Here is a 27,466-nt window from a genome sequence, read left to right as displayed (position 1 = left end):
AGATTCCTTTTTCAGCTATCAAGATGGATAACAACCCCATCATTCTTTCAGAGAGAGATGGAAACCTAGTTAATCAGACTCTTAAGAGCCATACTAATTGTTGATCAAGTAATGCCACAATATTCAATGGCTTTGGCTGGTTCCAGTTCTTAAGAATCTGTTAAGCAAAGTTAATATTTCACAAAACCAAAGAGTTCAGTTCTGAAGCCCAAAGAGCTAAGAATCAGATTTATGTTTTCCATGGAGTTCTCTACCTGATAAGGTAGACAAGTCATTTTTAGCTCCATTTATTTGAGGAAGATTAAAATAGCATCAAAACAAAACGAAAACAACTTACTTAGAATAAACTGCAGGAGGGAAGAAGAGGAATTACATCACAAAAGCAAAGATGAAGTGTTCAAAGTTAAGTGTAGTCAGAACAAAAACAAGCTTTAAAACAGAAACTTTTGTCAGCTCTGTATTTTCAAGATGAATTAGTCATAGTTAATTGGGTGGAAGAATTATTAAAAATCTACCTAAAAGTATAATGCTTCCCAAAACGGAAAAAAACGAATTGATGTTTTCTCATTTGTGTTTATTCTTGGGCAACTTGGCCTGATAATATTTAGTTGTTTTCTTTAATTATAGACTCACTTTGCATTTATTCATCACCCCTGCCCTCCCATACATATCTCCATTTTACTATCAGCAATACAAAGTACAAGTATATATTGTTTCACTACAGCTCTTCCCGTTTACAAGTGTGGAGCGCTTGTCTTCGGAACGCCCTTCTGATTGGCTAAGCCAATGTCAGTGACATCAACCAACTTACTTTTGATTGGAAGGCTGGTTGCTGGGACTGTAGCGTTTGCAGGAAGTCACTTAACTGTTTGCGAACTGGAAAACCGAAACGGACGTTATCTTTTTGTCATAAGAAAGAACGCAGCTGAGTGGGGAAGGTGTATCCTACAACTCCGCTAGCTGGAACGTAAGCCAGGAGGCCTGAACCGGCTAAGGGACTGGGGGGCACTCCCAAAGACGTCCGGCTGCTCCTTTCCAGCCTCCCGGCTGTTACCCTTTTAAATGTCAGCGTTCGAGGCTGTAGGGGTAGCACGAGGCATCGAAACGGAACAGTCGGATTGGCCGCGCGCCTCAGTTCTAGACGCACCTCTCCACCGAAAGGCCGTTCTGACTGGCAGCGGGAGAAAGTAAACAGAGTTGAATCACCCTCCCCACTGGCCAATTGGAGGGGGTTCGGATTGTGACGTGATGGGATTCTGCGAAATTGTTACTGTGCGAGAGAATGCCGGCACGGTGCGGACCGGCCAGAGCAGGGGCTCCGAAGCTGTCAGTGGACTGGGGGAAAAGTGTCTCTTAGACCTGGCGCTTCGTCCGGCGCTTGCCACCCGCGTCCAGGTGGTTGGGTGAATGTCCTGGGGCTTTGGCTCGACGGAGAGGCGGCCGAGGGCGTGTACCTCTCTTGCAGTTTCCTCTCCCAGCGCCTCGGGGGCGTTTTCGGTCGAATAAACTTGCGACCGCCACGTGTGGCATCTTTCCAAGGGAGCGAGCTCGGAGTGGCGGGCGCGCCCGTCGGTGGGGATCGCGCCCGGCTCTGGGCATCGGCGGCGGCGAAAGGCGGCAGCGCGGCGGAGCCCGGGGCCGTGGATGCTGCGTGCGGAGGCGCTGCCGGTTACGTAAAGATGAGGGGCTGAGGTCGCCTCGCGCTCTGCGAGTCGGAAGCGCCCCGCGCCCCCGCCCCCTTGGCCACCGCGCGGCGCAGCGCTCGTAGTCCGAGGCCAGGGCACGGCGAGCCGAACCTCCGCAGCCACCGCCAAGTTTGGCCGCGCCGCCGGGGCTGCTGTCGCCCGCACCATGTCCGCGGCCGCCTACATGGACTTCGTGGCTGCCCAGTGTCTGGTTTCCATTTCGAACCGCGCTGCGGTGCCGGAGCATGGGGGCGCTCCGGACGCCGAGCGGCTGCGACTACCTGAGCGTGAGGTGACCAAGGAACATGGTGACCCGGGGGATACCTGGAAGGATTACTGCACGCTGGTTACCATCGCGAAGAGCTTGTTGGACCTGAACAAGTACCGACCCATCCAGACCCCCTCGGTGTGCAGCGACAGCCTGGAGAGTCCGGATGAGGATATGGGATCCGACAGCGACGTGACCACCGAATCTGGGTCGAGTCCTTCCCACAGCCCGGAGGAGAGACAGGATCCTGGCAGCGCGCCCAGCCCGCTCTCCCTCCTCCACCCTGGAGTGGCTGCGAAGGGGAAACACGCCTCCGAAAAGAGGCACAAGTGCCCCTACAGTGGCTGTGGGAAAGTCTATGGAAAATCCTCCCATCTCAAAGCCCATTACAGAGTGCATACAGGTTAGCGGCGTTTCCCTCTCCAACCCAACTCTGGGGTTATTTAACCTTTGGCCAGGCAGTCTTCCTGGGTGTTAAGGACTCCATATTCGGCCGAAAGGGTGCAAAATTTTGGATGAGGAGCTGTTTAATTCTTTAAAATGATTGAACCTGGTAGAGACGGAGAGCTCACTCTCTTTAATCGTCCCCAGCCTCTAGAAGCCACGGAGAGCCTTAACCTGGGGGACAGAGCGAGTGCTGAGTGCCAGCCCCTGTGCGTGGCTTCCTGGGGAGTGGTGCCGCCCCTCCCCTGTCCCGCCCCGCCCCCCCCAGGACTCCCGCACCGGGCGACTATGGGGCCACCCAACCTGGGCAGACGCTGGCGGGGGCTTAGGGGGACAGAGTCAAATGGTGTATCTTTTATTTTATTCTCTTGTGGGATTGAGGCGAAGTGGCCGAAACCTGGGGAGAAGCGGCGCACTTTACATGGAACCTTTTAGGGATGACTAAGGGCTCGGTTAGCTGTATGCTTGCTACTTTTCAGGGCTTGCCAAGGTGGTTTTAAATATGGCCAAGAGTCCTCAGAGAGGTTTAAAATAACACTGCTTCAGGCAGCAGAGGCGTTTGATCAAGTGATGGTTGGTTAACTTTACGACTAGTTAGCTTTTTTAATGAGATTTCAGAGCGGATTTTTTCCCACGTAATTTAGATCTCACCTTCCACCCTGAATAGAGCACTTAGCGGGGAGGTGTGGTCCTTGCCGGAGGTCAAGGCTGATGATGAAGGTTGGGGTGTTTTGGAGGCCCAGTGGACGGGGGTCTCCCAGGGAGAGCAAAAAGGCAGGTCTGATCACTGATGCATGTGGCTGGTAAGACATCTGCAGTACAAAATAGGCTTTGGAGACTTAGAGGAACGTTGGTCAGTCAATTCTGTTGGTTCTGTTTAACATACTCAGAAAAAGTTGGAAAGCTTTCATGCTTGACCATGCCCTCTCACCATGTTTAATGTCAGGGTCCTTTATCACTGCTGTTCTGATAAGGAAGCACTGTGCCTAGTCCTCTCGTGAAACTCCTTTTCCGTCTGTCCTATGACACCATATTTAAGAGGTTGTCGGAGTTCCTTGGAAAGTATTGCCGGGTTTTTGGTGTAATTGTTAGTACTTTTAAGATGAGGCCCTGGGCCTGTGGTTTCAAAATGATCATTGGTTGGTTTGATTTGGTTTTGCTTTTTTAAAAAAGGCTACGTAATTGCATCTCATATTTTATTTCCTTTGGAAAGTGTTTCCTGTGGAGGTGGCTGCTGGCACAGGAGTAAAGCTGAATTTCCTCCACCGTTAATGTAAAATCAGGTTCTGTTTGGGGTTGTCATCTAGGTTGCCCCAAAATAGCACATTTTACAGTATATATCTTGTTGTGCCTGACTTGGGGGATGTGACCTTTAGCATGGCTCCCAGGGTGAAGTAGGGGTATACTAACCAGAGGGTGTTACTCACCAACAGCTGTTGGGCGGGCCTGGCTGTGTCAGCCATGTTCCCGGAGTTCAGCTCTCAGGGACACCCACTCTGCCACCTTGAGCAAAGGCACTTTCTCCTTCAGGGAGCCGCCCAGCCGTGCAGTTGAGGAGGCCCGCAGAGCTTCTCTGTGAGCTCCCCGAGTCTGCCCAACTCAGAAGGGCATTCTGGACCGTTCAGTTGAGTGATTTTTCTCAGGCATTTTCAGAAATGGCTGCTTACGTGTGCGTGCATGCGTGCTGCTCCATGAGGCAGGTCAGCTCAGGAGAACCTTTTACACAGTCCAGAGTGGAAAACGAAGTGAAACGTTGATCCCATTTTAAATGCTACAGTCAGTCTTTTGAAACTAGTGATATGGTAGTTGCAGTTGCCTTATTTAAGTGTGGGGGCTCTGATAATACTAGGACATGGTCAGACAAAAACCACTGCCTCTGTAAAGACCGTCAGAAGTGTACTGCTGGAGAAGATACTCTTTCTCCTGTGCAAAGGCTACTCTACATAAAAGACTTGCAGGAGGTCTCATGTATTTGGAAGTTTCTGATTCAGCTTCCAGTTAGACTATTTTTGGTGTGGGGTAGCAGCTTCTTGATTTTTTAAATTATTGGCTGGTATTAAACCCAGAAGATGAAATAGCAATTGGAGTGTCTGTATTTTGTGGAGACTTTAAAAACTAAAATTCCAGCCACACCCCCCTGCTCTGTGTGGCCCAACCAGAATCCCTCCTGCTTCTGGCTCTCCTCCCCCTGAGCCCCATACAACTGCCACTTGTATAGAACCAGTGGCTTTAAAAGCTGAGCCACTTAAGCAAAATTGTGGTTTAGTTCAGTGCAGTTCCTTCTAGAGTACCCAAAGAGAGAAGATCCTTTTGAGGTGGACTGAGCTGCATTCTGATTTGTCCTACTGTTTCTGAGTTATGAGACCTTAACCTAGTTCCTTGAATTCAGAGTTTGTAAACTAGAGGTCTGCTGCTGAATTTGCTTTGCAAATTTTTTGGTTTGGTCAGCGCAGGGTTTATAAACATTTAATTACTAACGTGGAAAAATAAGGATTTCCACACAAATCCAGATTTCTGGCTTCTCTGGAAAAATCGAACAATCTGGCAATACGGGGCCTGAATTCCTGCCCAGCAGCAATTGGCTTGAACTGACTGTTCTTTGAAGGGGCATATCCTTTATTTTAATCATTTACATGGTCTCTGTTGGCATTTAAGTTTGCAATCTCTTCTCTGTTTGAGCCTCAGTTTCTTAATCCACAAGATAGGGTACTATCTCTGAACTTAGGTTTTTGTGTAAAGATAATAGTTTGTGTGTGATAGGCAGAGCTTAAAATCAGCAAACATAGGAGAAACGTACTTTTAAGTAGTACTGTACCTTACGTTTTCTAATACTACGTTCAGTTTGTTTTTCTTTACTCTCTAGATCAGATATCTTCTCATCTGATATACCTCTAAAGTTTAAGCAGTGAATCCTTGTTAATCTGAAAAAAAGTAAAACAAACATGAGCTTTTCTATCTCCAGACTCTTTGGAGGGTATTATTGTTTTGAATAAGTATTAGACCCACTGGAGTACATACTTTGCCTGAAAACATATTGAGCTTATTATTTGAAAATGCAACCAGCTTTTATCTTGACACACCCCACATCCACAGCAACACGCTCCCCCCACCTCGAAGCAGACACCCCAAATTGGGCCTCCACAAGCCCTCACCCAAACCCGCTGGTTCCCCAGACTCTCCCACGTGCCCTCAATCTCTCTACAAGCACACCCAAAAAAAGATTATCCCAAGTTCCCTGACTTTGTGGTCACCCTGCACACACACACACCCACACACATGGGAGTAGCTTTTGGAGAAGTAAACAACTACATCCAGATTCCAGCTCAGAAGTCATCAGAACCAGCTGATAAAGAGTCATCCTAGGGTTGACATCACAATGATAGACACCCTAAGCCTTATTTCCATGCCAGGTGCAATTTTACTATCTTTTTGGAGGGACTTAAATCAACTGTCCCCAAGTGGTGACAATGGGTTGAGCCTAAGGGCACTGGTTACAGGATTGTGAAAACCAGAAAGCCCTAAATCCCAATTATCACACCCCATTTCTGTAGAAAAATAATTTTAATAATTTTTTCAATAGGGCAGAAGGGACGTTCATGAAAAACAAGGAGAGGTAAGAGCTGCAAAGGGCTCAACAGTGGCTGCTTCTGTTTCTCTTTATCCCGTTTGAACATTTCCCTGGGCTACTTAGAATATGTGGTGGAGGGGACCTGGGGAGTTCCCATAATGGAAGTTATCATCCAAACAGGAAATAATAGCTAAGACTTCTTCTACCTTTTAAGATCCAATTTTTGCCCTATGGGGGCAATTTTTTGGTCTCTCTAGGAATGTCCATCACTGGCTAGCTTTCACTCAGGTTTTTTTCCTTCCCTAAGACTAAAGTTTTAAAGTTTTGGTCATATAAAATGAGCCAGGCCTGCTCTGTGCCTCATGAACTCTTCTTCCTTAATTGCTCCAAAAAGCTTTGGAGTCAACTTTTTGGTGAGAAGGACCCACTTCTGTCACCCAGACGGCAGGGGATCGGGGACAGGGCAGGTCTTGAAGTGGCCTCTAGGCAGTCCATAAATTAACCCACTTACTTTTCTCTAGTGGAAGGGAGGCCTTGTGCCTTAATCCTTAAGGAAACATTCTCTCTCCCATGTCCTTCTGTTCATAAGGCTCCCAAAGTGATGTAAAATAGTATTTCATAGCCTGACATGTTTCATTAAGTGTAAATATACTTAATATGGTGGCGGTTTAGTTGCTTAGTCGTGTCTGAGTCTTGTGACCCCCATAGACTGTATCCTGCCAGGCTCCTCTGTCCATGGGATTCTCCAAACAAGAATACTGGAATGGGCTGCCATTTCGTTCTCCAGGGGATCTTCCTGACCCAGGAATCAAACCTAGGTCTCCTGCATTGCAGGCAGATTCATACTTAATATATGTCAGTGTAAATATACACTTAAGTCTGAGTGGGATCTGCATAGATAATTGTTTCCCTACCCTTTATTCCCACTTTTTCTCCCATAACTGCCCTCCCCCATGATGTTTTGATACCACAGATATACTGTAGAGCTGTTTATGTACTGTGCCCCTTTTGAAGGCCACAAATATTGGAAGAGCTAAGACTTTTTCCACCTGCCTAAGATCCAATTTTTGCCCTATGAGGGCAGTTCTAGCCCCATCTCCACCCCCAGTGAGACTGTCTAGACACAAGCTCATGTATCCTGTCAGGAAAAAATGAGAGCAAAGGACTGCAAATGGGCTCTAGCTGTGGAGGATGATAGGATTCTAAGGACTGCAAGGATGTCCTGTTGGGTTTGCTTTCGAGTTTCAGGCAAACTAGAAGCTCCCCTGATTCCAAGGGAAGATTTGGCCCACAGCTGCTTGAGTCCCAGCTCACTGCTGGAATCTCACCCCGGGGGCTGAAACCTGTGAGGGGACCTGAGAGCGCTTTATTCCTGGTCCCCAAGATAGGAAGGACCAGCTGCTTCTTCCTCACTGCCTTCCACCCCCTGCCCATCCTTCACCACCCTCCATATAGCTGACCTGGCAAGACAGAGTGGAGTTGCCTTAGAAGAGCTGCTGTTGCTGGCAGGATTACTGTATTACAACAGAAAATACAAGAGGAGTAGCATTACAGAGTAAAACCATTGTCTCCCGTGATTGTCCTCTCAAGTCTTCTGTGAGTCGTGAGGAAAGGGGACGCACGTGGGGCCTCAGTCAGCGAGGGAGGTACCAGAGTACATTTCGCTCTGCTTTGATGGTAACACCTCATTACCTCCAGCAAAGATGTAACCTGAGGAAAATGAGTTCTTGGGACTCTGAACATAAGGGTCAGATTTACATTCCTGGCCCAATTGTTGATGTTTATCCCAAGAACTAGTCATTCGGCAATGTCTGTGGGAAATTCCCAGATTGAACTTCCCAGGGAGAAACATCATATGACATATTGGGAAAGTGGCTGACAATGGTCTTCCTTAATAAGCTCATTGAGAAAAAAAGTGGGTGGGTGATTTCCCAGTATTCAGTTGTTCAGGAGCCCCTAAAACAACCTGATGTTGTACCCTGGTTAAAGTCAGGTTTCTTGACCATCATTTTGATTTCTGTATGCCTTACGATCATGAGCATTCTTGATTCGTTTTTTTTTTTTAAGCTAGCTTTTTCATTTTTGTTAGTCTCGACTACCAAAATTTTTTTCTTTTTTTCCTTTCCTCCCCTTGGCTGCTCTCAGGCTTGGAGAAAAAGCTTGCAGCATTCCAGGCCTCTGCTGCTCAAATCCTCCCCCACATCCGACCCTCCCACCTTTTCCTAATGTTTCTCCAGCAAGCCCAGCGCCCACTGAAGAACGTAAATTAGTGCCTAGTAATTGGTACAAAGGCACTTTCTGTTTCTATGCAACAGACGCAAAAAGGAGGGGCAAAGGGAAGGAAAAAACCTACAAATGGTTAAAAAGGGAAAGAAATGGGATCCTCTGCAGTGGTCTTTGAGCAGTCCTGTCTCTCACTCCGCCCTACTTTTTCTTGGGAAGTTAGTAACGGGCCTAAGCCCAACTCAGAGCCCTTGGTGGCAGTTGTTAGTATCAAAAGAATAGAATTTGGAGGTTGGAAGTGACCTTGAGAGGTCATCGCATCCATCATTTTGTCTGTAAAAAATTTTACTCTCTCAGATGGATGGGGATCGTTCTGTAGAAGCACTGGGGGGCTATGGAGGGTTTGGAAAAACAGCACCAAGGTTCACAGGCTGGCTCTCTGCCTTAGCGGGCTCCTGGAGCCTCAGTTTGCTCAGCAACACAGTGAGGGCACCAGGCCCTCTGAAGGTGAAGTTCTCCAGGCCAGAGCTTATCCAAAAGGAGATCTTGGCAGTTCTTAGACTTGAATTCCTTTCCCCCAGGGTCTCCTGAAGATTTCAATCTGCTTAAATCTGGTAAACTTAAAAAAAAAAAAAAAAAACACACAAAATACACAAACCCCCCCCCCCCCCTGGAATTAAAGAGCTGCTTTGCATTAACCAGATTAACAATGGAGTGAAAGGGCAGAGGTGGAGTCAGCCCTTGGGACCTCTCCCCTTTTATTTTGGGAGCAGCACTCTGAAACAGCCCAAGGCCAGTGCCTGTGAGATTTCCTACTCCTCCCTTCCTGGAGTCCTCCTGAAACTTTAATACCTTTTTGGTGCATTAAGGCCAAGAGTAAACATTTGTCTTATCCAAGCTTCTAGCAGTACCCTCAGCAAATAATAGAACTAACATTATTATTCTTTGAGGATGCCTTTCCCACTAAGGGAGCGAGGTGCATCCATTTTTTATGCGTGGGATCTTCCATGGCATCCTTTCCATTTGTGATTAAAGCCCATATTTATGATGGTGCACCTGCAGGCTTCCCTTGTAATATCAGCCTTTGGAGTTTGGAGGTGAGAATTGAACATCTGGATCTGAAATCTATAGGTTCTGGAGCTGCAGAAACTATTAAGTTCACCATCCTAAATCCAGGACCACTGGGAATTTTGAATTTGTTTTTTTTTTTTCAACTGAAATTGATCGAAAATTCAAACAGCAGAATGGAATTCATCCCTGATTGAGTCCCCCCCCCCTTTTTTTTAATTGAGGAATTTATTTAAATACATTAAAGAGATGGGGGCTTAAGCCATACAAAATTAATGACAAGGATTTGAAAAGCAGGCAGCAGTATTTTGTATTAAACGAAGTATGAACATTTTTCCAAGGTGAGTCTCCGTTGTTTTGGAAGTGAGTCCCTCCCAGAGGACCTGACTTGAACCAAAGTGGGGACCAGTGAGGTAGGCAATAGACAGAAGCCCCAAAATTCTGCTTGAGAATTACAGATATTTCAGAACTGGAAGGAATCCTTTAGATCCTCTTTTTTCAAAGAGACAGAGATGGGGCAAGGTTTCACCCTCTTTCCCTTCCACGGAGCCAGCTTTGATGGGACAGTGGCAGTCAGAAAAGCAGAGTAAGGCCTGTGAAGAGGAAACCATGTTAGGAACTTGAACATGAGGGGTCTCCAAAGAGGTCTTTACCTTCAGCAAAAAGGCAGTAGGTAGAGCCAATAGAACATGGGCTTTGGGGGTCCCTCACACACCTGTGTTTGAATCATGCCTCTGCCACTTTAATTGTGAGAACTCTCTGAGCCTCAGTTTTCCCATCTGTAAAATGGAGTTCAGTAATTACATACTGAAGAAGTTTTTATAAGACTTAATTCAGTTGAGGTATTTAATGCACTTAGGACAGTTTCTCCATATAGGAAGTATTACACTTAAAAATAATTTACATGTGTTGCCCAGAAGTCCTTACAGTTCCCAGAATTTTTGTTTACAGTTCCACATTAACCCAGCAGCTTATTCATTTAAATAATGCTTACTATTGAGTACTCTTACATGCAAAGAACTGTGCTAGATGTCAATAGCAGGCACTGTGAATGTTGTGAATAATAAATGATAGTAATAATTATAAATTATTAATATTAATGCTATTAATAGTAATAATGATAACATCCAGCATGTATTACACGCCAAGTTCCAAGCCAAATGGTTTACACACACTGTCACATTTCTACTCCCAGAAGTCCTGTGAGATAGGGTGGTACCCACTCCGGTATTCTTGCCTGGAGAATTCCATGGACAGAGGAGCCTGGTAGGCTATAGTCCATGGGGTCACAAAGAGTTGGACACAACTGAGTGACTAACACTTTTGTCATTTTATAGGAGGAAACTGGAGATAGTAAACTTAGTCCAAGGTTACTCTTAAGTTTTCCTTGGATGTTTCTAGGTGTTTGGAGTTGTGCCATGATGGTTGTTGACGAGGACCCCTTGGGTTTTTGCCAGTGGGAAGAGACCCTGTATTTTGCATGGCTCTCTTGGATTTGGCAACAAAGCACCATTGTCTCTACTCTTGGGTTCTAGCTCTGGCTTTTGGTTGGTTTTTATGAAGCTTGGTGAGGGATACCTGCAGAAATCATGGAGCTGGCCAAACCTATCCTGTATTTTCCAATAGTATCCAGAACCTGCATCCTTCCAATTGAAAAAGACCCCAGTTCTGGGCCCACAGCTGATTTAATCAAGCCTCTTGGTTGGAAGGGAAAGAACCCAAACTTGGACTGGCTTAGTAAAAATGAGAACTTTATTGGTTGCCATTACCAACTCCTTTGGGGGTAGTGCTAGTGTCAGCTTCTCTGGATACAGGTGGTCGGCGTCTGCCTCTCTCCCTGGCCCAGCCTTGCTCTCCTCTGCTTTGGCTTTGCTTCCAGGTAGGCTGTCTCTGAATGGTGGTAAGATGGCTGCTAGCAGTTCAGTCTCGCTTCCTGCCAATTCAGCAAGCCCAGTGGAAAGACAGTTCCCCTTTCCTGATGATTCCAGCAAAAGTCCCTGGCTTCAAGCTGCATAACCGAGTTAGAACTTTGTGCCTGTCCCTGACCTTAGTCACTGTGGCACAGCTGGGTCACATCTAGCCTCTGGGCCTGGGGTGTGGGGTTGCCTACCTGGAATTATGTAAACCCAGAGTGAGGAAGGGGTGGTTTCCAAAAGGAAATGCTGGGTGTGCTGTTCATTACCCCAAAGAGGCAATAGGTGCCAGCCAGGCAGCACCAACAACTCTCCACTCTGTCCACCCATTTAGAACTACAGACAAGTATTCCAAAAAGCAGAGTTTGACAAAATGAGAGACTGAGTCGTATGACATTTTTTCCGCCATATTTTTCTCCCCTTTGAAGAGAAAGAGCTCTGAACTCTTTCTGGAGTTCAACCTGTAAGATAGCCTCCAGCGCATATACAAAGTGGTCTTTGTAGAAGACAGATTATTTCAACATGTATTTCTTGTGGTCAGGCTCAGCCCCATAGGCCCTCCTCAGGGGATGTTCCAGAAGCCAGAACCCAAAGACTCACATGGAATTCGTGGTCGCAGCAGTGTGGTCAGCAGCACGGCTCACCTGGTCTCAGTTCCAGTTGTCTGTGTTAATGCCCAGAGGGATGAATTATGTTTGCCTGAACGTTTGGCACCTTGTGTGCTATTAGGTAGAGACCTTGTCTATACAAAGATGAACTATTTATATGGTGGTTCCCACTGGGATTCAGAAGTCTATTCAGTGTATGTAATGCCCAATAAGAACACCATAATAAATCATGAGACAAAAATTAGACCTTAAAAATAACTTACAAAAACACATAAAAATGACTTAAACCCCTACGCTGCCATAATTCTGCAGTAGTTTTGTACCATGGCTGTTTTAATGAAAATAGGCAGAATGACGAGCAGCTGTTTTCCCTCTTCGGTGTTGCAAATCATCCATGACCAGCCACAAGATGCTTGTCTGCTGAGCATCACCCACTGAAGCAGGGGTTCCCAGTGTGAGAGAAACCACCAGCTGCTCCTCTGACCTGAGTCATTTCTTCTCAGTGCCCTGCTTGCTCTCGAACGTCAAAGCCCTGTCCAGGAATGCCTGCCCCAGGAGGGCTGGGGGAGTCAGGAGGGGGCTATTTGGTAAGAGCTGGACAGCTCAACGCTGTCGTTCTTCGTGGTCTTTGGTGACAAATACCAGACTGTATGAATTAGTGGCTCACTCTGTTAAAGCTGGAAAAACTATTTGATGGTGGCACATGTGGCAGGCATGAGTAGGATCTGTGGTCACTGCAGCCTTACTCCTGTGCCAGCAGTATACAGAGGTTGAGCCCAGAGAGAAACAGCTGGAAGTCTGGTGCTGTGACCTGGGAGGCCAGAGGAGGAAGCATTCGCTTACCAGACAGCAGTCTCCTGTGTTTCCTGGCGTTCCCATTGTCTTTTGAGCCAACGGCTCCAGCTCTGTGGGTAGCACTTGCCCCCAGATTGGAAGCTGTAGGCGCTACATAAAATGTTACCTAAAGGCACACATGGAGAGGTTTTCCTTGCGTTTGCTAAGGATGCCAGAAATCTTGGTGGCCCTCAGAATGCAGCTATGTCCTTGGGTCAGAATTTCCCAGTCACAAGCCTGGGAAGCACAAAAAGGGAACTATTCCTAACCAGAACTGAGTTCTCTTGAGTGCCCCTCCCTTCACCACTGTTTCTACTGTTGGGTGGGCAAACTTTATTGTGGCAATTTGGCGTCTCTCACTCTACTCTTTGTTAAGTTTTATTCTCTCTTGGTTACGTACTCACAAAATCGGAGTTCTCTCTCCCTTTCCTTTTGCCTTTCTCTTGGGAGTGATTGCTTTGGTGGGCAAGAGCCTTGTGTCTTCTGGCATCATGGGAGGGCTGTCCACATTGCGTGACCTCCTCTGACCCTGCTGGTCTCCCCCAGGGTGTCATGCCCCAGCTTGGGTCCCATTCCTTATATGTGGGTGTCCTCTGCTGAGGAGGGCCTCTGCACAGTGTTTCCGTGCTCTCCGTGCCTTGCCATCCCCTGGCATCCTCCCCAGTGCTTGGACTTAGACTTGGGAACACACAATCTCTTCCCCCACCCTACATTTGAAGGGGTGGAAACTCAGGCAGGCCCTTGAGACCCTTTTCTCAGCGTGGCTGCCCAACTCCTTAGGTGCCCCAATGTATGTAGGGGGCTTCCCTTGAGGGACTCGGACAGGCTCCGGGCATGCAGTGCGCCAGGCTGCACGGGCCACTACTCTCAGACCGCCCAAGCCTGTTTCTAATAGGAGAGTCCAGAATGCCTGCCCTCCTCAGAGACCTCTGCATCTGTTCCCTAAACACAGCACCTCTGATTTCTCTCTCTCTCTGCAGCTCAGGTCTTGCTAGGAAGCTTTGGAAAATTAAGAGAATTTAAGGGTTTCAGCGTCTGCTTTACATTTTTAAAACTCTATTTTGAAACCTCCAGCTCAGCAGCAGCTTACTTGTTCTAACTGTCTCTCCCTCCCTGAGGCAGTGCGTCTTGAAAGGAGGGCCTGGGAGTTAGGGAATTAGAAAAACACGGAAGAGGCACGCTCTACATTTAGTTAAGGCCTGTGTTCTCCTTTCACCTCTAATCTTGTTCTGTGCTCAGAACAGAAAAAGAGATTTGGGTGTCCTTGGTCGAGTCACTGGACCTCTGAGTTGGCTTCACCTGAAACAGGTTTGAATTACATGGTCGTGGAAATGACTCAAAATGCAAAGACACAAAGAATCTACGTTCTCAGCATAATTTTGCCATCAAGCTTACATCTCCTTTTCAGTATCTAGTTCCTGATAGGTCATTATTATTTATTTATGTATTATTATTTTTTTCCCACAAACACTGCGCAAAGGCAGCACACCACAGCCTGGGGTGTGAGGGAGAATGCACTCATGGGAACGGACTGATCCGGGCCCAGGCCCAGCTGTGTGGACAGGAGTCAATCACTGCACCTCTCTGCCATTTCAGAGTTGCTGAGCCGGGACCAGGTAGTGGAGACGTGACGACATAATGACATGTCTTTTGCTGGGTTGAGCACCTGAAGAGTCAAGACCCTAGTCTGTCATCTTCGTTTCTGAGGTCCTGGCACATGCGCCCTCTCATGAGTCAGTTGAGGTTAGGGATGTGCAAGCAGTATTCAGACAGGCTGACTTGCTTCCGCACACCTAGACACCAGCTTCCAGCGAGGAAGTCTGTGTGACAGATGTTAGACACCCACTTCCCAGTTCAGAACCCCAAATCTGGGGACAGGCTGCTTTCCACAGATAAACACAGGGGCCAGGAAGCAAAACCTCACATCCAGACTCTATCCTAACTCTTTTGTGTCAACAAATGAAATGTAAAAGGAAACCAAATCACAAGAAGGATTCAGACAGGCAGAGGCCAGGAGCAAATCTTAATATGATGGGCTGGCATTCAGGCAGGATTATCCTTCTAATGCTATCAATAATTTTTATTTTTCAGGACATCTACCTGTGTAGATAGTAGCAATATTTTTGGCAAACACGAGTCTCTTAATTTCTTGAATTTTGAGTTAGGTATTAATTGGAATGATTTATGCAGGAAACTGTAGAATTGGCTATATCCAGACGATGTACACCTCTTCTTAAGTGTGTGGGTGCGTCTGCACTTGGGTAATAGAAACGGAAAGCAGTGAAGCATTGCTCACATTGTGGACCTGCAAGTTAGCGTTACTTTCCTGTGGGGAATGAAGATTGATGATAGTGGGCAGTGAGGTGTCAATGGCCTGCGGCCAGTGCAGGGACCCACCCTGGGCTCTGGGCTTTGGGCTTCCTATCTTTGCCCTTTTCTCTCCCCCTGCTTTCTAAAGAGCCTATTCCTTGGTGGGGCAGTCCCCCCAGCACTGCCTGTGTCACTCAGTGTCTGAAGGAGATTCCTGTCTCTTCTTACAGGGGCCATTTTCCTTTCACATGCGGAAAAAGTAGGAGAGGAGGAGGTGGGGGAGGGGTGAGAAAACAGAATAAAACAGTTTATTCTGAAAGTTTCTCACTTTCTAACAATTTGAGAAGGAAGCAGAACAATTCCTCACCTTTCTTCAGTTTTGACATTTGAGTCTATTTCTCAATAGAGTGTAAATCCTCCCCTGCCCCTGGAGCTTGATCAACCCGTTGGTGGAAAAATTTGAACTCATACTCATCATCATTATGTAAGACTCTTCTGACTTCTCATTATGAAAGAAATAGTACTTTTAAAAAAATCAGAAAACATAGGGGGAAATTACCCCCCCAAAAAGTAGAGGTTATCCCCTCACCTATAGATGGCTATTTTTCATATTTTGTGTATATTCTTCCAAGCTGTTTCCTCTCCATAAATGTTTACACACATACACAGCAGATCATGCACTGTTCTCTTTATTTAGCTGTAAATTGCTAACATCTTCTGTACAGAACCATCAAGGACCTTTGTAACAGACACATATTATTCCTTTGTGTGGAACACTGAAGTGTTCGACCAGGTCTTCTTTGACGTTTAGGTTGTTACCAAGTTTTACCTTTTATGAACAATGCTGGTATCCCTGTATGTTTTCGTATTCCTCTCTTATTGTTACCACAAATAATTCCTGGACAAATGTATTACCAGAAGGTCCTGGAAAAATTATAAGTTTTACCCATGCCTATTTTCTCATGCCACCGTCTATGATTGGTATATGAACGTATTTTTTAACATTTTTACCATCCTGATGTATATTTCACTGGTGTTCTTGATTGGCATGTTTTGATTACTTATGAGATTGAATATATTTTCATATATTTATTAATTGGTTGTTAGTATTTCTTTTTTTTCTTAGATTATTTTGTTTGCATCCTTGCCCAGTTCCCTGGTGGCTCAGAATCTGCTTGCAATGCAGGAGACCTGGGTTTAATCCCTAGGTCAGAAAGATCCCCTGGAGAAAGGGAATGGCTACCCACTCCAGTATTCTTCCCTGGGAAATCCCGTGGACAGAGGAGCCTGCCAGGCTACAGTCCATGGGGTTGCAAATAGTCATACACAACTGAGCGACTAACGCTTTCTAGTTTTATTAAGTTGGGCTATGTTGATTTGCCAGTGTTCTTTTTGTACCATAGATTTTAACCTTTTGATTTATGCTGCATTTTCCTTTACTAGTTTACTGTTTTGGTTCTTTTATATATATATATATATATAATTCTTAAATTCTCTTTCCTTTGTATGTATGATTTCCTCATTCCATCCTTTCTTGGGTTTAAAGCATGTGTCTTTTTTCAGATACCTTAATATGTGTCTATCATTAACTAACATGTGGAAGTACATCCTATAGTAGGTTGTATTGCAAACTCTCCACCAGGTTCAAGAGGTGGATAATTTCAAAGAGCTGCAAATTGCAAACATTTTAACATTTTTACGTATTTCAGAACTGTCTTTCAAACAGGATACTGCCTTTGGTTTCATGTTTAGAAAATCTCTCCCTACTCCAGGATTCTAAAAATATTCACCTGTATTTTCTTTTACCTTTGTGGTTTGTGTTTTACATTGATGTGTATAGTCCATTTGGAACTTGAATGAAATGTGTGATTCAGGTTTAATTTTTTTTTTAACCAAATATCTATGCCATTTATTGCATTAAGTATTCTTCTCTTCGGTGATTTGAAATGACCTATCCCTATAGTCTTGGTTTATTTTCAGACTTGACTCTGCTCCACTGATTTGTCTTTTTCTGTGCTGGTATTACAGTATCTTAATTATTACAGCTTTAATCATACATTTTAACAACTGGTATTGCAAGTGCTCATTTGTTACTGTTCTATTACAAAATTTTCTTGGCAAGTTGAGCGTATTTATTCTTCCCAGTGAACTTTAAAATAATTTTGTCAAGTTCAAGAAGAATTTCTTTAGTGTGTTTTAGTTTTATAGATTAATTTGTACAGAATAGCCATACTCACACCATTGCGTCTTACCATCCAAGATCAAGGGAAATGTCCCATTTATTCATTCCTGCCATATCATAGTTTTATGATTTTGTTTGTGTGGGGCCTGAACTTTATTTTAGGCTTATTCTGACTGACTATGGTTAGCTTATAAGAAAACTGTTGCTCTTTGGTATATTTATACCTATGAATGCATTTTTTTCTTCAAATTTTTTTATTGAAGTAGAGTTGATTTCAGGCTTTCTTGGTGGCTCAGTGGTAAAGAATCCACCTGCCAATGCAGGAGATGTGGGCTGGATCTCTGGGTTGGGAAGATACCCTGGATAAGGAAACAGCAATCCACTTCAGTATTCTTGCTTGGGAAATCCCATGGACAGAGGGGCCTTTTAATTTGTCCAAAAAGCAAGTTGTGTCAGTTGCAAGTAATTCTTATTTCGCCTCCCCCTTCCCACAACTTACTTCTCAATTTGTTACCTAATTGCATTCAGTAGCATTTCCCAAACAACATTTGAATAACTGTGATGATTGGGGCAGGAGTCTATTCCTGCCTTGAGCTTGACTTTAGTGGGAATGCTACCTTCTTTTACTATTGACCTTACTGGGGAAAGGTTTGTATCTATATTTTTTATTCTTTAAAGAGCCATTTTGTTTTCCTTAAAAAGAAAATGGATAGATGTTGAATTTTATCAAATACTTCTCTCCCTTTTTGAAGGCAAGATGTGTGTGTGCGGTTGAGGGTAAGTGAGGGTGAATTTATTAGCCTGTTAAAATGAGGAATAACATCATTATGATTTTCCAATATCAAATTATCTTTTTATCTCTGGAATCCTAGTTGCTTTTTTGTAATTATGAAAAACACTATTTTTCCTCAAGAAACAGCCTTGATTTTGTACATCTGTGTGATGCAGTGACTATTAATTGGCATTTTTAGAATTCTGTTTTGGAAAAGAGGCCTAATTCCCTTAGATTTGTTTTACTAGACTGAGTTACTTTTGCTCAAAGCAGTGGAAGTATCAGGGTGTTTTTAACCCTCTTGTGTCAATTAAGTTTAGTCCATTTTCGGCTCTTCCATGGAATTGTGGAAGGAGAGCTAGAGAGAGGGGAAGGGTTGAGAATCCAGGCTGGGACCTCAGTGACTGCCTGTCTGAGCTCAGGGGAGCCTGGACAGGGTTAGATGTATCCAGTTAGCAATCTCCAAGCTTGTCCTCTATCTGCTTCTATGCAGAACACTCAACACTGTTCATTTCACAACTTTACACAGAAGAATAAGCCTCACTTGGCATTGTCTGCCAATCACCAGGTAGGGTAGAGGTTCTTCTCTTAAAAGCAGTGAGCCATCAAGTTGGCAAGTGCATAGCCAGCAGGCCCTACTCCACTTCTCTTGAACCTACTGGCTGCCCAGAGGACTTCTAGAGGCCTGACCTGTCTCTGTAAAGAAGATCTTTTACACGTTTGGTGTAATGTTCAGTAGCCGCTTCGATCCAGTTTATACTCAGAGCTGAGTCTGTCAGTGATAAGCACTTAGCTTGTTGCTGAAAGGGGAGGGGAGGGGAGTGGTGTATAAATAATGAGAACACACAGAAACTTGTGCTGTTAACAGCTCTGCTTCAGTAAAGCAGACTTTATTGTGTCGCTGCCTCTGGGTGTGTTTTCCTGTGAAGACCAGAAATAAAGCACTAGTCTTGTACATGTCTTTTCTTTTTTTTTTCCCCCAGGAGGATGGTGACGCTCTCATTAATACGAAAGATAAGTTCAAATATTGTTTAATTAATTGTTGTTTTACCATATGATTTTTTTCTATATAAAGAGGACTACCCATTCTTCTGGCATCTTCGACTTGAGCTGAAAGGAAGGGCCTGACTTGATCTACCCCCAGCTGCAGGATGCAGGCAAATCACAGCCCCTCTGAGGCCCATCCTTCCCTCTCTGCACATCATCTCCAGTCTCATTCAGCCTTAAATTCTCTTTCCTCTCTATGTATGATTTCCTCATTCCATACTTTCTTAGGTTCAAAACATGTGTATTTTTCCAGATACCTTAACATGTGTCTATCATTAACTAACATCCCATAGTAGGTTGTATGCAAACTCCCCACTGGGTTCAAGAGGTGGATGATTTCAAAGTGCTGCAAACTGCAAATCACCACGAAGAATTCAAGTCCCCTGCCTGCTTACTGCTTGGCTGGCACAGTGTTTTATCAGATGTGGAATTTGAATGGCTTTCTGTGTGGAAAGCATTCCTCAGTTGGCTCCAGATTCCTCTACAGTCCATGATACAGTCTAATATACTGGGCATTTCACCCACTTTTATTTAGATTTATAAATTCTGGTGTGCACCAGATAGAGAATCAGGCCTGCAGGTTGAGATCAGGGGTCAGCCAACTTTTTATACAGGAGCAGATAGTAAGTATCTTAGGTTTTGTGGTCCATACGATCTCTGTCACAACCACTCAGCACTGCCTAGTCAGGCTCCTCTGCCCATGGGGATTCTCCAGGCAAGGATACTGGAATGAGTTGCCATACCCTCATCCAGGGGATCTTTCCAAACCAGGGATCAAACCCAGGTCTCCTGCATTGCAGGTGGATTCTTCACCAGCTGAGCCACCAGGGAAGCCCAAGTGAAAAGGCAGCCATAGATAATACATAAACAATGAGCATAATTGTGTTCCAATGAAACTTTGTATGGGGACATGAAAGCTTGGATTTCATATGACTTTTTCCCATCACAAATTATTTGATTTTTTTTCAACTATTTGGTAAAAGCTAAGTATAAGGATGGTGTTTATTCCAGCAGGTCAAACTTGACCTGTGGGTTGAAGTTTGCTAACTCCTGATTCAGATCATCGACCAAAAGCCCCTAATGCTTTTCCAAAGGATCCAAGAAAAAAACAATCCTAGAGCTTTTAGACTAGAAACTCACTTCCAAGTAGATCTATTTTTAAATGCTTGGAAACTGTAAGCTTGAATTACACACATTACATGAATCTAACAAAGGCTACTATTGGCTCTGATTTGCTCTGGGTCCTGTGGGTGGCTTTCTCCTCTCTTAAGCGCTCAGGGAAAAGGATGTTAGGGCAAGGACAGTACCTGGGTTAGAAGCAACGAGAACAATCACGTGACAACTGTGAGGAGCAGTGAAGAGAGTACAGCCAGAAGCTAGAATGAAAGTGAAGGCAGTGGGAAACGGACCCTGATTACATTTGGAATGTTTGTAAAGCAATAAACATATATACTTAGTAGTTCTCCAGTACACACAGCTGATTCAGGCTTCATGACAATTTTCCACTGATTATCACTTCCATCTTGCTGAAACACAGAATGCCTTATTTCTTTTCCAATCTTAGCACATGCTGGAGTGGTCTTCTGACCCATTTTTCCCACAATGGACACAGATTCATTCAAATAAATTAATCCCTCCTCATGATGCACTTGAAAGAAACATGTGCCAGTGAATAACTAAACCACATTACCATACCCTCAAGGAAACTGCCTCTGATGCACATTTGTCCTAACAAGCATAGAGAAAACACGGAGCTTTTCCTTGTCATTACTTCCCTCCCACCAGATCATCAAGCAGTGGAGAGAGGGCTCCAGTAAAGGACAGACAGAGAGGGGTTTCTGGTGTGTTTTTGTTTGTTTGTTTGTTTTACAGCTTTTCATGCTGTGAATTCTAACCATTCATTATATTTTTTAATGTAACATGTTTGTTTATTTATTATTATTATTTTTGATTTCTCCATTGAACCTGAATGAGATCGTTGCTGAGTAGAGTTACCTTTGTTGTAGGCTTTTCCCTTTCATCACTTTAAGTCTATCCTGTCACTCTTTTGGCCTGCAGAGTTTCTGTTGAAAGATCAGCTGATAACCTTATTGGGTTTCCCTGGTATATTATTTGTTGTTTTTCTCTTCCTGCTTTTAATGTTTTTTCTTTGAATTTAACTTTTGTTATTTTGATTAATATGTGTCTTGGTGTGTTTCTCCTTGGGTTTATCCTGTGTGGGACTCTGTGCTTCTTGGACCTGGGTGGCTGTTTTCTTTCCCATGTTAGGAAAGTTTCTGACTGTTCTCTCTTCAGATTTTTCTCAGCCGCGTTGTTTCTCTGGTTCTGGGATCCCTGTGATTTGGATGTTGGTGCGTTTAACGTTGTACCTGAGGTCTCTGGGGCTGTCCTCCTGTCTTTTCTTTTTGTCTTCATTCTAGTCCTTGACAGTTATTTCCACCGCTGCATCTTCCAGTTCTCTTATTTGTTCTTCTGCCTCAGTTATTCTGTTGATTCTTTCTGGTGTGTTTTTCATTTCAGCTATTGTGCTTCTTATATGACTGTTCTCTAGCTCTTCTTTGTTAAACATTTCTTGTATTTTTGGATCCATACCTCTGTTCTAATATTTGTGAAATTTTGGATCATCTTTATTATCATTTCTCTCTGAGTTCTATTCAGGTGGATTACCTGTTTATTTTTTCATTTGTTTGGTCTTGTAGGTTTTTGCTTGGCTTCTTCATCTGCACCAAATTTTCTGTTACGGCATTTTTGTTGATATGTGGGGCTGTGTTCCTGTCTTACTGGTTGATTGGCCTGTGGCGTCCAGCACTGGAGTTGGGTGGACTGGAGTTTGCCAGCAGTTGGGTGGAGCCAGGTCGTGGTGCTGAGATGAGGACCTCTGGGAAAGTTCACACCAGTTAATATTACCTGAAGCCGGTTAATATTCCCTGAGCCCTGAAGTTCTCTGTTAGTCCAGCAGCTTGATCTCAGTGCTCCCACCACAAAGTCTCAGACCTGACCTTGGCCTATGAACCAAGAACCTGCAAGCCACATGGTGTAGCATGAAAGAAAAAAAAAAAAATACAACAAACAAAAAAGGGCAGAACAAGAAGAAAGAATAAAAAATACTAAAAAGTTTATTAGGTAAAATAAAAACCAAATGAAACAAGATTAAAAAGCACAAGAACAAAAATATAAAAATTTTTAATTTTTAAGAAAATTTAAAAAATTAAAAACTTCCTGGTGTTTCCATTGTCAGTGTCCTTGCTCCTACAGTGATCTACATCAACCTTCTCCTCCCCAGGAGGGCCTCCAAGACCTCTAGGTAGGTCTCTGGACCCACTGTGTCAGCCCTACCTCGTTATTTTCCCCAGCATCTATCTTGAAGCTGGCCTGGAGTACACATGTCCAAGGGACCAGTTGGGGCGCTGGCTTCCATGGGCATGCCCACAGGGGTCAATGCAGCAGGGGGAGGCTTTAGAGTGGGAGGGCACTGCAAATTGAGCACTTTAATTTCTGATTCAACAAGATGTTCTAGGATCACCTTGTCATGTCTCTATCCCAGTCCCAAAATTAGACATTTCTCTGAGGAGTCTTGGTTTCTTTACTGTTGTAGGGGAAAAAAAAAAAGTGAAAGTGAAGTCGCTCAGTTGTGTCTGACTCTTTGCGACCCCATGGACTGTAGCCTGCCAGGTTCCTCCATCCATGGGATTTTCCAGGCAAGAGTACTGGAGTGGGTTGCCATTTCCTTCTCCATAATGTAACATGTTTAAAAGAACACTTCTCCATAGAGTCTTCATTGAGGTTAGAGAGGACTTTGCTGCTGATTCTGAAATAGCCCAGAAATCTCTCTGTGTTCTGGGAAATTCTGAGCAGGATTTGGTCTTATGAGAGGCCTGGAGGACGAGCAGACTCAGTGCACTCACACACACGCACACAGCTGACGCATTTACTAAAAGCTTGGCAGCATAGGTAGCACAAAAGTCAGACATGACATTGATCTTGCCCCAGGAGGCTCAGACTTTTTGGGTTTTGATAAAACCTGCATTTTGCCATTTGCTCAAAAGTTCTGCTGAACTGGGTTCAAATGCTTTTTAATCCAACAGAAGTTACGAAACTGTCATTTTCAACTCCATGTCGCTGGTGTTTTCAGAGGTTTCAACTTGAAGCCCCTTCCTTGCACATCATCTGCCTTGGGTAGAGCTGGGAATTCACTGGCTTGCTATATGGCCTTCGGCTGCTGTGGCTTTTCAGCTTAGAGCTCAGGGAGGAAATATTTATACTTCGACCTTTGTATAGTGAATCTGTGTATAAAAATTCATTTTGCCCACATCAGGTTTCCATAAGAGCAGGTAGGTTGTACATGGCGTGGTCACTGTTGCTCTGCTTAGAGAGCAGCAAATAAAATCTGTCATGCATAGATTGTCACAGAGGTGATAGCAGTATTTTGTTGTTATTCTCATTATTTTCACATCTCTGGCACAGGTTAGGAGAAGCTGGGGGAAAGAATCATTTTTGGATGACTCAGCTGTACCACACTGGGCAGCTCCCAGCCCTTTGAGCCTCTCTCTGGGTTCCAAGAAGGTGGGGACAGGAGTGAGACAATATTCACTCCTCACACCTACCTAAGGAGTGTCTGGAGACTTTTGTGGAAACCAGAGTCTGTGCCCTAAGTCTGTGAAGCAGCTGCTTTGGGCTGTGCTTGGAAAGCCATGAGGAGCAGGGACGCAGGTACCCGGAGCCGGGCGGGTAACAGTCACTAAAAGAGCAAACGATTCTCATCTGAAGCAGCTCCTTCTGCCTTTCTGCCTGTGTGTGTCCCTCACAGACGTGGACACAGACTCTCCCCTGCCAGGCTAGGGGGCAGGAGGCCCCCAGTGCTGGCCTGATCATCTGGAGGGCGAGGCTTAGCTGCATTTTAAGTGGGACAAGGAAGCAGAAGCATGAATCTGAGGAGGGCAACCATAATGGAAGGGATGTGGAAACACGGATGGGTGTTGAAGCTGTTTCCTCATTTGTAACGTGGGCCACCTTCGTGGAGTGTCCCATAAGGACTCAGTGAGATGATACATGTGAAACCGTTCGTCTGTCCATGCACTTCTGTCATTCAGCTCAGTCGCTCAGTCGTGTCCGACTCTCCGCGACCCCATGAATCGCAGCACGCCAGGCCTCCCTGTCCATCACCAACTCCTGGAGTCCACCCAAACCCCTGTCCATTGAGTCGGTGATGCCATCCAACCGTCTCATCATCCATTGTCCGCTTCTCCTCCTGCCCTCAATCTTTCCCAGCATCAGGGTCTTTTCAAATAAGTCAGCTCTTCGCATGAGGTGGCCAAAGTATTGGAGTTTCAGCTTCAACATCAGTCCTTCCAATGAACACCCAGGACTGATCTTTAGGATGGACTGGTTGGATCTCCTTGCAGTCCAAGGGACTCTCAAGAGTCTTCTCCAGCACCACAGTTCAAAAGCATCAATTCTTCGGCGATCAGCTTTCTTCACAGTCCAACTCTCACATCCATACATGACCACGGGAAAAACTGTAGCCTTGACTAGATGGACCTTGGTTGGCAAAGTAATGTCTCTGCTTTTTAATATGCTGTCTAGGTTGGTCATAACTTTCCTTCCAAGGAGTAAGCCTCTTTTAATTTCATGATTTCAGTCACCATCTGCAGTGATTTTGGAGCCCAGAAAAATAAAGTCAGCCACTGTTTCCACTATTTCCCCATCTATTTCCCATGAAGTGATGGGACCAGATGCTATGATCTTAGTTTTCTGAATGTTGAGCTTTAAGCCAATTTTTTCACTCTCCTCTTTCACTTTCATCAAGAGGCTCTTCAGTTCTTCTTCACTTTCTGCCATAAGGGTGGTGTCATCTGCATATCTGAGGTTATTGATATTTCTCCCAGCAATCTTGATTCCAGCTTGTGCTTCTTCCAGTCCAGTGTTTCTCATGATGTACTCTGCATATAAGTTAAATAAGCAGGGTGACAATACACAGCCTTGATGTACTCCTTTTCCTATTTGGAACCAGTCTGTTGTTCCATGTCCAGTTCTAACTGTTGCTTCCTGACCTGAATACAGGTTTCTCAAGAGGCAGGTCAGGTGGTCTGCTATTCCCTTCTCTTTCTGAATTTTCCACAGTTTATTGTGATCCACACAGTCAAAGGCTTTGGCATAGTCAGTGAAGCAGAAATAGATGTTTTTCTGGAACTCTCTTGCTTTTTTGATGATGCAGCGGATGTTGACAATTTGATCTCTGGTTCCTCTGCCTTTTCTAAAACCAGCTTGAACATCTGGAAGTTCATGGTTCACGTATCGCTTGAAGCCTGGCTTGGAGAATTTTCAGCATGACTTTACTAGCATGTGAGATGAGTGCAATTGTGAGGTAGTCTGAGCATTCTTTGACATTGCCTTTCTTTGGGATTGGAATGAAAACAGACCTTTTCCAGTCCTGTGGGCACTTTTGGGTTTTCCAAATTTGCTGGCATATTGAGTGCAGTACTTTCACAGCATCATCTTTTAGGATTTGAAATAGCTCAGCTGGAATTCCATCACCTCCACTAGCTTTGTTTGTAATAATGCTTTTGTCGTTATTTTAGTTTATTTTAAAATTTTTATTTATGACTGGGTGTTTCCTCAATTCTAGGGGCTATTAATGAACTGGATCTTCATTGCGGTACATGGGCTTCTTGTTGCAATGGCTTGTGGAGCAGAAGCTCTTAGGCATGTAGGCTTCAGTACTTGTGGGCTTATTAGCCTGATGGCATGTGGGATCTTCCCAGATCAGGGATTGAACCTGTGTCTTCTGCATTGGCAGGTGGATTCTCAACCACTGGACCACCAGGGAATCCCTGCCATTATGTTAGAATAATGTGAGTTCTTCTTTTATGAGAAATATAGAAGAACCTGGGATTATTTCATCCAGATAAGAAAAGAGAAAGGCATGATGGCAGTCTTCAAATAGTTAAGGGACTCTTATGTGGCAGAGGGAACAAACTAATTCTTAGGGTTAAAATATGGCCTTCACATGGAGTAAGCATTCCAGGGATGCTCAGAAACAAGCAGGCTTCCTTGGCAAATATGGGGCTCTGCCACCAGACTTGTTCAGGCAGAAGCTGGATGGCCAGGCCCTCGGGAACTTGAGGGGAGATGCCAGCCCCTGGCAGAAGGTTGGTTGGATTAGATGCTCAGTTCTCTTCCATCTCTACAATGCCAGGAAACTTAGCAAGGGATAAGGTTTGACTCCTCAGAGAGAACTCATGAAACCAGCAACAGCACAGAAAAAAAACTGGAAAATGTAGTCTCCAAGGCTCTTTGGGGATCCATTGGGTATAAAACAGCAAGTTCATTTACCTAATGGAGATGAGTCTCAGCAGTTTCTTCATGGTATTACTTGGTTAGGGCTGCCATGACAAAGTTCTACAGACTGAGTGGCCTACTAGCAATCCCCAACCTTTTTGGCACCAGGGACTGGTTTCATGAAGGACATTTTTTCCATGGATGAGATGGTGGGGATGGTTTCAGATGATTCAAATGCATTACATTTATTGTGCCCTTTAATGCCACCACTGATCTGACAGGAGGTATTGGTCCATGGCCCAGAAGTTGGGGGCCCCTGGATTTTAACAACAGAAATTTATTTCTCACAGTTTTGGAGGCCAGGAGCCCAAGATGAAGATGTTGGCAGAGCCAGTTTCTTCTGAGGTCCATTTTCTTGGCTGGTAGATGGCCACCTCTCAGCATCTTCACATAGCCTTTCCCATGTGAGGCAGTGACCTAATCTCCTCTTCTCATAAGGATACCAGTCATTGGATTAGGGCCCAACCTGATGACCTCATGTAACCTCAGTTAACTCTTTAAAGACCCTGTCTCCAAATACAGCTACATTCTGACTGAGGTACTGGGTGTTAGGACTTTGGTCTCTGAATAGGGGCAGACAGTTCAGCCCGGAACATAGAGGCGTTATCCTTTGAGTCATGGTGATAGGGTAGTCCACCAGGACCAGAATAGAGAGTTTTGGTGACAGGTCCTTTAACCTCTGTCCCTGATTCCCTCCTCCTAGGTGAACGGCCCTTTCCCTGCACATGGCCAGACTGCCTTAAAAAGTTCTCGCGCTCCGACGAGCTGACTCGCCACTACCGAACCCACACAGGGGAGAAGCAGTTCCGCTGTCCGCTGTGCGAGAAGCGCTTCATGAGGAGCGACCACCTGACCAAGCACGCCCGGCGGCACACAGAGTTCCACCCCAGCATGATCAAGCGATCCAAAAAGGCGCTGGCCAACCCTTTGTGAGGTGCTGCCCACCTCAGCCAGGGAGGGACAGACCTGGAAGGACAAACTACTCCCAGCGGAGAGACAGACACGTGGGAACCACGGCCCCCAGGAGGCGTGCTGCCAGCATAGGAAGTTGCTGTTCTTTGGTCTCTAGTCTAATTGTCCTCTCCCTGCATTGTTTTTAAAAGCACATTGTAGCCTGAGATCAAAGTCAACACTTGGTCCCCTTGCAGAGGCAACTCTGAACTGCCTCTGACTGTGGGAGGGAAGGCAAATGCTTTTTCTTTCCCT

General features: G+C 45.0%; 1 protein-coding gene across 1 annotated transcript; it reads left to right on the top strand.

The window, feature by feature from the left end:
• The first annotated feature begins 1,697 nt into the window (after positions 1–1,697).
• On the top strand, positions 1,698–27,466 carry KLF9 (KLF transcription factor 9). Its single transcript, XM_055428376.2, has 2 exons — positions 1,698–2,356; positions 26,964–27,466. The coding sequence occupies exons 1-2, from the start codon at positions 1,852–1,854 to the stop codon at positions 27,191–27,193; spliced, it is 735 nt and encodes a 244-aa protein (XP_055284351.1). The 5' UTR covers positions 1,698–1,851; the 3' UTR covers positions 27,194–27,466.

This window comes from Moschus berezovskii, chromosome 7 (assembly GCF_049115385.1).
Source record: "Moschus berezovskii isolate FMDL1 chromosome 7, NW_MosBer_1.0, whole genome shotgun sequence".
NCBI lineage: Eukaryota > Metazoa > Chordata > Mammalia > Artiodactyla > Moschidae > Moschus > Moschus berezovskii.
This window is presented reverse-complemented; position numbering and strand designations above follow the sequence as displayed.

Coding starts and splice junctions, on each gene's coding strand:
- KLF9 (XM_055428376.2), top strand. CDS start 1,852: ATGTCCGCGGCCGCCTACATGGACTTCGTGGCTGCCCAGTGTCTGGTT. Junction 2,357..26,963: donor CCATTACAGAGTGCATACAG/GTTAGCGGCGTT, acceptor CCCTCCTCCTAG/GTGAACGGCCCTTTCCCTGC.